Source organism: Periplaneta americana, chromosome 16 (assembly GCF_040183065.1).
Source record: "Periplaneta americana isolate PAMFEO1 chromosome 16, P.americana_PAMFEO1_priV1, whole genome shotgun sequence".
Taxonomy (NCBI): Eukaryota; Metazoa; Arthropoda; class Insecta; order Blattodea; family Blattidae; genus Periplaneta; species Periplaneta americana.
In genome coordinates this window covers 4,777,871-4,791,837 of record NC_091132.1, presented here as the reverse complement: position 1 = coordinate 4,791,837, position 13,967 = coordinate 4,777,871, and the positions used below count along the sequence as shown (strand labels likewise).

At 36.0% G+C, this 13,967-nt stretch overlaps 1 protein-coding gene across 3 annotated transcripts in view; it reads left to right on the top strand.

Moving 5' to 3' along the window:
- Positions 1-13,967, top strand: part of E23 (Early gene at 23) — a 555,031-nt gene that overhangs the window by 519,641 nt on the left and 21,423 nt on the right. For all 3 annotated transcript variants that reach the window (XM_069849063.1, XM_069849065.1, XM_069849064.1), the window contains exons 4-6: positions 6,359-6,464; positions 9,110-9,210; positions 11,500-11,661. In XM_069849063.1, the coding sequence (XP_069705164.1) occupies positions 6,359-6,464; positions 9,110-9,210; positions 11,500-11,661 (369 nt within the window). The remainder of the gene's footprint in view (positions 1-6,358; positions 6,465-9,109; positions 9,211-11,499; positions 11,662-13,967) is intronic.

The following is a 13,967-nucleotide window of genomic DNA, read 5'->3' as shown; positions in this document are numbered from 1 at the left end:
ACTACTACTACTGCCACTACTACTATTACTACTGCCACTACTACTATTACTACTGCCACTACTACTACTATTACTACTACCACCACCACCACTACTACTACTACTACTACTACTGCCACTACTACTATTACTACTGCCACTACTACTACTACTACTGCCACTACTACTATTACTACTGCCACTACTACTATTACTACTGCCACTACTACTATTACTACTGCCACTACTACTACTACTACTACTGCCACTACTACTACTATTACTACTGCCACTACTACTACTACTACTGCCACTACTACTATTACTACTGCCACTACTACTACTACTATTACTACTACCACCACCACCACTACTACTACTACTACTGCCACAACTACTACTATTACTACTGCCACTACTACTACTATTACTACTGCCACTACTACTACTATTACTACTGCCACTACTACTACTATTACTACTACCACCACCACTACTACTACTACTACTACTGCCACTACTACTATTACTACTGCCACTACTACTATTACTAATGCCACTACTACTATTACTACTACCACTACTATTACTACTACCAATACTACTATTACTACTGCCACTACTATTACTACTACTACTGCCACCACTACTACTACTACTGCCACCACTACTACTATTACTACTGCCACTACTACTACTGCTACTACTACTGCCACTACTACTACTACTGCCACTACTACTACTATTACTACTACCACCACCACTACTACTACTACTACTACTACCACCACCACTACTACTACTACTACTACCACCACCACTACTACTACTACTACTACTACTACTACCACCACCACTACTACTGCCACTACTATTACTATTACTACTACCACCACCACTACTACTACTGCCACTACTACTACTATTACTACTTCCACTACTACTACTACTACTACCACCACCACTACTACTACTACTACTACCACCACCACTACTACTACTGCCACTACTACTACTATTACTACTACCACCACCACTACTACTACTGCCACCACTACTACTATTACTACTGCCACTACTACTACTACTACTACTGCCACTACTACTACTACTACTGCCACTACTACTACTATTACTACTACCACCACTACTACTACTACTACTACTACTACCACCACCACTACTACTACTACTACTACTACTACCACCACCACTACTACTACTGCCACTACTACTACTATTACTACTACCACCACCACTACTACTACTGCCACTACTACTACTATTACTACTTCCACCACCATTACTACTACTACCACTACTACTACTAGTGCTACTACTGCTACTACTACTGCCACTACTACTACTGCTGCTACTACTACTGCCACTACTACTATTACTACTACCACCACTACTACTATTACTACCACTGCTACTACTACTGCTACTACTACTATTACTACTGCCACTACTGCTACTATTACTACTGCCACTACTACTATTACTACTACCACCACCACTACTACTACTACTACTACTACTACTACTACTACTACTACTATTACTCCATGACTCAAGGCTGACCCACTTCGTTACGACTAAATTCTCTTATAAAAATGTTCACTTTGGTTTTAAATTTTAAATCGGTAGGCGACTCTTAGAAGTCATACACGATGTTAAAAAAACGCAGAATCTCGATTCTTATTTTACTCTAAAAACAGAATAAAGCAGACAGAACATCCTACGTATAAAGATTTCTTATGACTGCAGCGATTATTTGACTATGGTATTATGATGCAATGCAGCGACCTCAGTTTGTCTGCCTGACATTGTGTAAAATCGCAGCCATTTAATTACTGCGTAAAACAAACTGAAGATAGAGCATGCGCAATTTATGAAAGTGATAAATGGATCTTTACAAATACACTCAGTTGTGGATGGCAACCGTCCGTCATCGGTAAATTTAGAAATTAGGCGGCTAGCTAGCACTTAGAACAAACCAGATGCAAGTGAATCGGATACACGGCGAGGGGAATGGGGACGTCCTCAAACTACTTGGCGCGGAACTGTGGAATGCGAGCAGAGGAACCACATACCACGGACATGATGTACGCTTGCTTTTACGGAAGAAATTAATATTTATTTATTTATTTATTTATTTATTTATTTATCTATTTATTTATTTATCTATTTATTTATTTATATATCTATTAATTTACTTATTTACTTATTCACTTATTCAATTATTTATTTATTTAATTATCTATTTATTTATTTATTTATTTACTTATTTACTTATTTACTTATCTATTTATTTATTTACTTATTTACTTATTCACTTATCTATTTATTTATGTATTTATTTATTTATTTAAGTTATTCATTTATTTAATTATTTATGTATTTATTTATTTATCTATCTATTTATTTATTTATTTACTTATTTACTTATCTATCTATTTATGTATTTATTTATTTATCTATTTATTTATTTAATTATTTATGTATTTATTTATTTATTTATTTATGTATCTATTTATTTACTTATTCAGTTATTCACTTATCTATTTATTTATTGATTTATGTATTTATTTATTTATCTTTCTATTTATTTATTTACTTATTCACTTATCTATTTATTTATATATATTTATTTATTTCTTTGTTTATTTATTTATTTATTTAATTATTTATGTATTTATTTATTTATCTATCTGTCTATTTATTTACTTATTTACTTATTCACTTATTCACTTATCTATTTGTTTATGTATTTATTTATTTATGTATTTAATTGTTTGTTTGTTTGTTTGTGTGTTTGTTTACTTATTTACTTGTTTGTTTGTTTGTTTGCTTGTTTGTTTGTATGTTTGTTTCTGCCCAAGGGCATGTCTTTCACTGCACCAGTCTTTCCTATTTTCTGCCTTCCTCTTTGTCTCCTCATATGATCCATATATCTTAATGTAGTCTATCATCTGATATCTTCCTCTGCCCCGATTTCTTCTCCCGTTCACCATCCCTTCCAGTGCATCCTTCAGTAGGCAGTTTCATCTCAGCCAGTGACCCAGCCAATTCCTTTTCCTCTTCCTGATCAGTTTCAGCATCATTCTTTCTTCATCCACTCTTTCCAACACAGCTTCGTTTCTTATTCTGTCTGTCCACTTCACACGTTCCATTCTTCTCCATATCCACATTTCAAATGCGTTTATTCGTTTCTCTTCATTTCGTCGTAATGTCCATGTTTCTGCCTCATACAATGCCACACTGCACAGAAAGCACTTTACTAGTCTCTTCCTCAGTTCTTTTTCCAGAGGTCCGCAGAAGATGCTCCTTTTCCTATTAAAGGCTTCCTTTGCATTGCTATCCTCCTTTTGACTTCCTGGCAGCAGCTCATGTTACTGCTTATAGTACACCCCAATCCATTATTTCATTCATTTACTTAAATAATTAAATAAATAAAGAAGGACCTTGCGATATTTTACTCGGAATTTTTGGAAATTATCTTGAATATCCAGGCCACAAAAATAGGAAATGTTGAGCACTGCCTATATCAATATCGTTAGGACACACACACACACACACACTTTTTACGTTTGTTTTTCTAGCTGCGTTATCTGTTATAAGCAACGCCTGTCAGTTTTGTTTAGATTACACGCTCGACCAGTGTGCCGAAGAAGTTTCATACACATCACGGCGTTGCTGGTAGTCTGAACTTGAAAAATCCAACGTTACTACTGTTTATTTTCCTGTCAACCTCCAGCCACCAAATTAGTTTTGTCAGTAGCAGGAAGTTTGCATTCAGACACATCCTGCTAATTAGGTTATATTTTCTACTCTATGGCGCTTACATTCCTCAAAAGGAATATGTATAATCCCATATTCTTATTTTTTTCAATAGTTTAAATATGTTTAATACATCTTGATCACACAACTTTTAACACTGTATCACTTCGGAATATGTATGGTAAGACCTTCCTGTGTTAAATTTCAACGTACCTCATTTACATGTTTCGACCTAGTTATGGGTCATCTTCAGAACTGGTCGTTGTTGGTCTTGGCGCCACTGTGGTACAGTGTAGAGCAGTAGCGGTCCGCGGTTATAAAGATTGGCAGTTCTGCATGAAAAATAGTGTATTTAGCAAACGCATGCTGTTTATTGCATCTAAATCGGATAACGCGTGTAATTACAGTCCCTTCTCGAAGTTGTACTCAACAATCCGTGCGCTACACCTCTCCCACCTGGCACAACTAGTCACCTAGTGGAGATATGCCCCTCATGTTGATACCTGAATGAACAACCATCAGGAACTTTTTATCGTTCGAACGCTTTTAACTCCTACCGAATTTCTTTACGTCAACTTTTCTAGCCTACACCCGTACCGGCAGACGGAATTATAAAACAGAGAGCTGGGAGTTCCTACAGATTTGCAATGAAGTATCGTAACTTGACCAGTTTATGAACATGTTTGTTGCATTATTAAATTTAATTCCTTGGCAAGAAATATGTTGTGGAACACAATACAAATTCTCCGTGTTTCCCACTCATTACGTTAGCCCCGCCATAAATCAGCACAATTAATTCATGTGGTGCAATTATGACTGAATTTCCGTTAAGCCTAAATTCCATTAAGATAGTTTGCACCAAACTTTCAGCGTCATGTCTTGGTGGCAGTGAAGAGAAATTTCCAATAATTTTATTGCTATCCAGCAATTAATTTTGAATTGTTTTCGTAGTTCCTTTCAATTGTGACGAGCCCTATAAATGATCTTTGGAAATTTAATCTAAATGTGGAGTAAAATCAGTCAAACCCCGAAATATACCGCGGTTTGTTGAATCTCCTGATTCAGCAAGTCCTGGAATCGCTAATTCAAATGCGGCACAGAATTTCACACAGTTAATTTATTTTAGATAGAAGAAACATTTCCTTCTTGTTTCTGAATGTTAATCCAATACGCAGAATCAAGCTGTGTTAGAATATTTTAATATCGTTAACAGTGACAAATCTGTTTGACTTGAAATGAGTTTTCGAATTTTCATGCTCTTATAGTTTTTTAAGTCAAATTAACTAAATTCTTCACTCTAGTTTTGTCCATGTATTTTCTCCTCTAAACGGAATACACGGGTAGGGGAGAAAGCGTTTTCATGATCGCAGCAAAAAACCAATCGTTTCCATTACACATTTCGGTATTAAAATGACTAGTAGGCTACATGATTTCTTGGACTTTTTCCAGAAATTTCCAAATTTAAATTTGGTGTAGGATGTCCTAATTTAAGTTAACGTGCAATTTCTCTTTTAATTTCGAAAAGGCTTGGTCGATTAGATTTTCATTTCATTCATTTTTAATATAAAATATTTTCTTAGACACACTGACTAATCATCACACCACCCACAGTACTATAATACACTGGAACTGTAATGATATACAGTAGTCTAGAAACCTGTGTTCTAACGCAGGTCATAAAGAGAGGGGGGTGTTGACGGTTCTTTTGTATACTCGAACAGATCTGCTTCGGTTGCAGCTCTAATGCAGTCTTATGGGACGGTGAAGAAAACCAGTTTTCTGCTGCCGACTACCCTACGTTGAGCTTCAGGAACTGCCGAGCACAGATCCGAAAAGTACACTACAGATAAAATTCTCCAGCAGTTCAAGGCTCCTACAGACAGTAAAATCTCGAATCGAAGGAGAATGAATTGGAAAAATAAATGAAACAATGAACTAGATTACATAAAAGCACATTTTCCATTTTTAATTTTACAGGTCCATTTAAATGGCGGTTCTGCAGCTCTGCAGTTCTTATTGTAGAGCCGCCACTGGTGTAGAGTCAAAGAGTGTGTGTGTTTTGAAGTTGAGTTGTGTGTTGAGAATTGAGGATTTTAATCTACAATCTGTCACTCCCTACAATCTGCACAGATCCTTGGCGTCACTCCAATGTTGAGTTTCTTACAGGAAAAATAATTTGTTTTAAAATTGCGTCACAGCAGCTAATAAGGCCATAAATGCGTGTTAAACTACACTTCAAAGATTATTTTAAAGATTTATTTTTTTAATTTACTGGTTTTCCATCATATTTAACCCCCATAAATGTGTCAGATTATTCCCAGGCATCGAGTATTGTATTGTCTTCAACACTTCACAGATGTATTTCCTGGTAAGAGAGTCTGAAAGGTTCGTGGCTCAACCAGTTTACATTGGAAGGTCTTGTATGGTGCGCTGATGGCTCCGCTGTGAAAGGAATTCTTGGAGTTGTGTTGTATGGATTAAGACTCAGATATAACAATTTTTCTCTTGCCCTGTACCCAGCAGAGTTCTGTACATTTTGATAAGTGATCTTGTAAATGTTGTGATATCATGTCTTCTTACTGTAATTCTGTTTCAGTACGCCGCCCGCCTCAGGTTACCTGACACATTATCATATTCTGAGAAGATGCAATACGTGGACCACATTATCGACGTCCTGGACCTCGGCGGATGTCAAGACACAAGTAGGTTGGACTTCATAAGTCACTGAATTGCAGTCAGCGATTGATTATCCGCGGCAATGACGAGGACACAGGTGGCGATTGGAAGAAAATCTTTTTTTTTTATCCAATGCCACCAGGTTGTCTTTCGACATTTCTGGTCTTCTCTCCTGGCCGTGGCTTAGTTGTAACCCACTTCTGAGGTTGGGGCGCCTGGAAGGCGGAGTTACATTACCCCGATGATGTGATAGGATGATTATGATAATGTGGTGCCAGGAGAGGTCTTAAATCTAAACTTAACCTAAATTCCAGACCATGGACGAACACAGGAATAATCCCCTTTAAGGAAAAACTCCGGGAATCGAACCCGCGACCTCATGAACTATAGTCAGAAGCTCTGACCACTACACCATGAGGCTGATCTTGGAAGAAAATCTAAAAAAGTGTTAAAATGGACATTTGTGTTGGGTTAAATTTCAGGTGAAACTTTGATATATTCCTACACAGGAGAAAAAACTTAGATACCGTTACTTATTCATAAAAAAATTATCTCAGTATTATAATAGACCACTCTAGAGATATAATGCGGTCACTGAGAGGGTTATGTACATAATAGGTAACAGTTCCGTTCAGTGCACAACACTCCATACTGGATAATTAGCAAAGCAACATCTTTAGCGCGACTTGTAGCTTGTGGACCATCCCAAACCTTTACCAAATACCTTACTATAATAATACCGGACAGCTGTATACTAGCAGCATTGGCGTAAGTGACATCTAGCGGAACGGCGTGGAATTACGTCCACAAATACAAATATTAACATAGTAGAAATCGGACTATTGTTTAAAACGTGAGTTACTAATGTGGAATAATATGCGAGACACTTAAGAAATGTTGAATAGTAGGCCTACCATATTTAATGTAACATTATTTTATATCGAAGCTGCATATTATGAGAAATATTGCATGCTTCATATTATTTTCCGTAATTAATTGTTGCGTATTTTTTCTTTGCTTTAGTGGGACAAAATTAATTCTGACATTAAGAATTAATTTACAATGACGCTTTATGTACCCATTGCTCACAACTGCAAAGATAAAAAATGGTAGTAATCTGATGCTTGTAATAATTAGTAAAGGCATGTGGACAACAATAAAACTTAATTTGATAAAACATTAAAATTTCCAATATATTTTAACTTCTATTCATTTATTAGACCTAAATAAAAAAGCTAATGTTTATTGTTCTATCAACACAGAGACAAAGGCATTAGGACTAATAAATAGTTTTGTTGACTCACGTTTCATGAACTCTCGGAAATCGAAAGTACGATTTGGAGCAATTTGTAATACCGTAATTGTAGCAATTTTATTATAAACAGCACACATACACCCTGACATTTTAACACAGCACTAATTAATAAAACTATTAACTAGCCCAGCAACAATATACATTGTAGTTGATTACAGCTTGTTTCACGAGTATCACCACACCGGCAGCCGAGGTAGCAGCACCAGATTCGTTCGCGTGAAAAACTGCTAGCTGTCCAGTATTATTGTAGTAAGTTACTTGCCTCTACCTCCATTTCTCTGGGCGCGAGTCCTTTTATCCTAGAGCAGTCATGGCCTACTGTTATAGATAAAAACAATTGACAATAGGTATCTCAGTCATAACAACCTCATAAAGTATCAGATGAAACTATGAAGTAATTAAGTAGTTAAAATACGATCATTTGTTCCAGGAAGCTTCGTTTTTAATAGAAGGATAATACTTTCGACATGTTTCTAAATTAGTCTTGAATACGTTCCTTAATAAATCACTCCAAAACCAATATCAATATAGCGCAGATTGTGTACAAAGATATTTTTGGTGTTGGCCCCATTCTTGCGTCATTGTTTACGCAAATAAAAACAGATGAAAATTAACATGGTACATAATCATTATTTTAAGAAATACAGGAAACAAAAATGTAAGTAATTAATAAAAATTGTACTTTACGGAATACCTATTAATACTTAATATTTACCGTGTGGATGTTTGTGAAGATGTTCTATCTCTCACTTTCATTTGACCGTGAAATAACGAAAATCAGCCATCAGTCCCCGTGTCAGGTGGAAGGATATAGAAACTTCAATAAATTTAATTATAATAATTGGAAAAAGGTATTCTAGAATTAATTTTACATTTTTTTCTTTATTATCAACATTCACAACAAATGAAACAAAACAATAACTGATAATGAACTGCAAACTAATTTAACAATTTCAAATAAACCTTACTTAGGTTAAATTTTGGCAGAATAATCGGTGAATGTCTTCTGTAACTAGACACTAGTTTTTGAGAAATATCGAAACGCTGTTGGGAACGATCTTATTGTTACCCGGTTACGCCTCAAAGCGGATAACCCACTCGCTGATAATCGCGAGTTGACTGCATTTTAAACGATAATACAGTATATCATAATTATTGTTATAAACATATGGATTAGAGTGTACCATGACTTGCAGCTTTGTTAAGAGTGTTTAACTCAGAAATTAGTTAACTTCGCATGTTTTCTTTTACGACTGTTGCAAACAATTTCAAGCGAAAATCTTGCTTAACTTTTATCCGCCTCTTTTACAGAATGGCATTCAATTTACGCATTTCATGTTTGATTGTTATTTTCAGTTATTGGAGACTACATTAAACGGGGTCTTTCTGGAGGCGAAAAGAAGCGGGCGAACATAGCATGCGAACTTCTCACAAATCCATCACTAATGCTTTTGGACGTAAGTACAAAGGGTTAAAGTCACTAGTGCATATCTCTCTTCTATTCCATTACTGAGATCAAATGAAAGAAAATATAGCCTATAGTTTGTTATAATAAAACTCTTCTATATAATGCATATAATGAAAACAATGTTAATAGTGGCATTATTTTTATTATTATTATTATTATTATTATTATTATTATTATTATTATTATTATTATTATTATTACTATTACTTACTTACAAATGGCTTTTAAGGAACCCGAAGGTTCATTGCCGCCCTCACATAAGCCCGCCAGCGGTCCCTATCCTGTGCAAGATTAATCCAGTCTCTATCATCATACCCCACCTCCCTCAAATCCATTTTAATATTATCCTCCCATCTACGTCTCGGCCTCCCTAAAGGTCTTTTTCCCTCCTGTAATTAGACATTACTACTATTATTACTATTACTATTACTATTATATGTCAAGAAAACTATCCCCAATTTCCTTTCATCGACAATTTATTACCTATTACAGTTTTTTACACAGTCTTCATTTGATCTCAGTAATGGAATAGAAGAGAATAGAATATTTTATTGTCATTAGACAGCACATGGTCATATTAGACCGATTCAGGTTTATATAAAGTATAATATAGTATGAAAGAGAGTAATGCATTAACTTGTTTACGTAATTCCGTAGCTATATCAAAATATAGACACAGTTACTTTTTATTAAAATGCAGATACAGTACATATAGAATTGCGTATAAACCAACAATTACAATAAACCTGAAAATTTCTTAATTTCATACTTCTGAACATATCAGGCAATAAATTCTACAGTTTATACCAACATTTTTATAATCATTTTGAATTCTATTTAATCTTATATATGGAGTATATTTTGTGACGTGTTTTATGGGAGTGGAAGTTAATACGTGTATTGAAACTATAATAAATACAGATTTTGTTTAAGTATAGTGCTGAATATGAAAATGGAAGGGAGAGACAAAATCCTGAATTTTCAGTATTCTCATCATGATTGTGGCTGCTTTCTTTTGCAACTTGAAGACTTGCTGATAAGTTTTCTTGATTTTGCACTTAGGTAGACTATATGCTCGGAAGCATAAAATAGGTGGTAAATAAGCAGTATATCAGGAATAATTTCCGCGTGTATATTAGAAACTAATTTGTTGCATTATTAAGTATTGTCCAATTCACTGCGGGCTGAACCAAGGAGATGCACTATCACCTTTACTTTTAACTTTGCTCTAGAGTATGCCATTAGGAAAGTCCAGGATAACAGAGAGGGTTTGGAATTGAACGGGTTACATCAGCTGCTTGTCTATGCGGATGACGTGAATATGTTAGGAGAAAATCCACAAACGATTAGGGAAAACACGGAAATTTTACTTGAAGCAAGTAAAGAGATAGGTTAGGAAGTAAATCCCGAAAAGACAAAGTATATGATTATGTCTCGTGACCAGAATATTGTACGAAATGGAAATATAAAAATTGGAAATTTATCCTTTGAAAAAGAGTAAAAATTCAAGTACCTTGGAGCAACAGTAACAAATATAAATGACACTCGGGAGGAAATTAAACACAGAATAAATATGGGAAATGCGTGTTATTATTCGGTTGAGAAGCTTTTATCATCCAGTCTGCTGTCAAAAAATTTGAAAGTTAGAATTTATAAAACAGTTATATTACCGGTTGTTCTTTATGGTTGTGAAACTTGGACTCTCACTTTGAGAGAGGAACAGAGGTTAAAGGGGGTTTGAGAATAAGGTGCTTAGGAAAATATTTGGGGCTAGGAGGGATGAAGTTACAGGAGAATGGAGAAAGCTACACAACGCAGAACTGCACGCATTGTATTCTTCACCTAACATAATTAGGAACATTAAATCCAGACGTTTGAGATGGGCAGGGCATGTAGCACGTATGGGCGAATCCAGAAATGAACAGAGAGTGTTAGTTGGGAGGCCGGAGGGAAAAAGACCTTTGGGGAGGCCAAGACGTAGATGGGAGGATAATATTAAAATGAATTTCAGAGAGGAGGTGAAATTTTAATGTTTAATATGACTTTATGTGATTTGAAGCTATGAAATCCTTGATTTTAAACATGGGATATGATGCTAGGGACTGGATTAATCTTGCTCAAAATAGGTACCGGCGATGGTGGGCTTATGTGAGGACGGCAATGAACCTCTGGGTTCTCTTACTTCTCTCTTACTTACAGTGAGTTGTAATATAAAGAATTAGCTCCAAAGCACGATTCTTGTCCTTGGCTTTAGAACGGTTTTGCGTACTGCCAACAGGAACCAACGTCGGGCCTGGACTCACACTCAGCGTACAACCTCATGTCGAGTCTGAAGAGGTACGCGGAGAAGGAAGGCAAGACGGTGGTGGTCACCGTGCACCAGCCCTCCTCACAAATATTCCACATGTTCGACAAGCTGCTGCTACTGTGTAACGGCCAGGTGAGTGGCAAAGACCAACGAAACCAAAGCAGCTGCTTGGTTTGCTTCTTTAAGAAAGGGTGAAACTTCGATCTCTGTTACACAGGAGAGAAAACGTACTTAAATAATTGGAAATAAGCTCAGAATTGTAGCACACCATCCCTAGAGACAGGATGTGATCACTGCGAAAGCTATAAATCCAACCAACTCGCCCCAAATACCTTCCTCTTTTTTTCGTGCCAAGGACTAAGAGTAAGAGTAAAAAAATTCAATTGTCAAGTCAGTTAGCAAGTAGAATTAAAAAAAAAAATACTATGCAATGCAAATAAATCAGATTCACGAAATATTTTGATATCTTATTTATTTCAAATCTTTTCGACTTTATGTTGTCACTGATTTGGAAACTTCAAACCACTGCCCTGAAAAAAAAAAAAACTATACTTGTTTTTTTGAAAGATGGGACATGACAGTTAAGCGGCCGAGCTTGGCTATGTTGCCAATATGGACTACCACGCTGCCAGCTGATGGAAGCTAGCAATTGACGTTAAGATGGCTGACGTTAAAACATTCATTGACAATTGACGCAAAAGTAAGAAAACAATACACAAATCGACAGAGAATCACACGAAACGTATCAATGCTAACATTGCGTGCACAATAAATGTCGCTAAGAGAGCTATAAGCACTGGCCATGTGGAAACAGTAAGTTTGGCAACTCAACCGTTGTTACCATAGCAACAGGCCTACCACGCTATGTGACATTCAGTTGTTTTTCCGATCGCAATGCTCCTGCCATGTCCCATCTTTCAAAAAAACAAGTATAGCTGTCTGGACTTAAACTCTTACTCCTTGGCACGAAAGATATCGTCCGCCATTTTCACATAATATACAATTATGGCGTAATCACAATCCAGTGGTACCACCATTATTTTGCACTATGCGAGTACATGGTAAATCATTGATAATCATAGTTTACAAAAGCACTCATTTCTTCACTATCGTCCATGGTAAATCTTTCGGGAACAACTGGATAATACGCACGGCAGACCAATATCGATAGTCGACTCTACTCGCTGGCTACTAGTCACCGGGCCGTACCGAGCCGTATCAAACAAAATATAATCGAAATGGTGGTAGTCAAATTCGCGACTATATTCTTAAATAATTCACTCCATTAGTCAAGTTCAAGGTTTTATGTAGTACAACGGCGGTTTTTTGAATGCATTAAAAGAAAATGAAGATGTAATAAGATAATAAACTAGGTTATCACAAGGAAATTAACAGGAAAAAATGTGTGTTTCACGGAATACAATTAAAATGTCGGAAAGTAAATTTCCGGTTAATGTTCGCCAAAGCGTAAAGTACGTAATTATGACGGCGTTGCTGTTTTATTTCTGGCCTATAGAAAAATACCTAGCCTTTTACGAAAAAAAATTTAAGGACCATGAAATTATTCACCGCATTCATTATAGGCCTATTATTTTTTAACAATATTACGAATCAAAAACTGTCATATTATATAATTTTAACTACTACATGGACGAATCAAATCAAGCTAACCTAACCAAAGCTAACCTAACCTAACCAAAGCTAACCTAACCTAACCAAAGCTAACATAACCTAACCTAACATAACCTAATGTAACCAAAGCTAAGCTAACCTAACCAAAACTAATCTAACCTAACCAAAGCTAATCTAACCTAACCTAAGCTAACCTAACCTAAGCTAAGCTAATCTAAGCTAACCTAACATAACATAACCTTCGTAAATGCAAGGCCTGTAACCGGAGCAAGAAGGGATCTCAATCATTTAATCTGCAAGTACACGCAAAAATAAATTCAAGTAAGGATCACGCTCCCACTGCATGAGAGGTCCGCGCATGCGCTACAGCAAAACTGTTTCTGTCCCGAGCCTCTCATCTAAGGCACTCGTCATAATTTACTCGCAATATTTACGCAAATACACATTGTCGCTAACAGTGGTGCTATCTCTCAATAATGTTCAGAACGAAGGAGGTACACAGAGAGAGAAAACATTTCTCCCGCCAACTACACCACACACCAACGTCATGTTCTTATGTTGGTGACATTGTGTATTTACTTAAATTTGGTGGTAAACGTAACGGCACGGTTCAAAGTGACCGTGCTAATTCTCCAGTATAGCGATCTTTCGTTCTATGTTATGGTTCATAGTAAATCTATCTATCTACCTGTCTGCCAAAAAGCGTAATGCACGGCATATAAAAAGTCTGAATAAATTAATTAATTTATTGGTGTGACCCAATATTTTGGGTTTGCCCTGAGACACAGAATAGCTCACAATAAAAT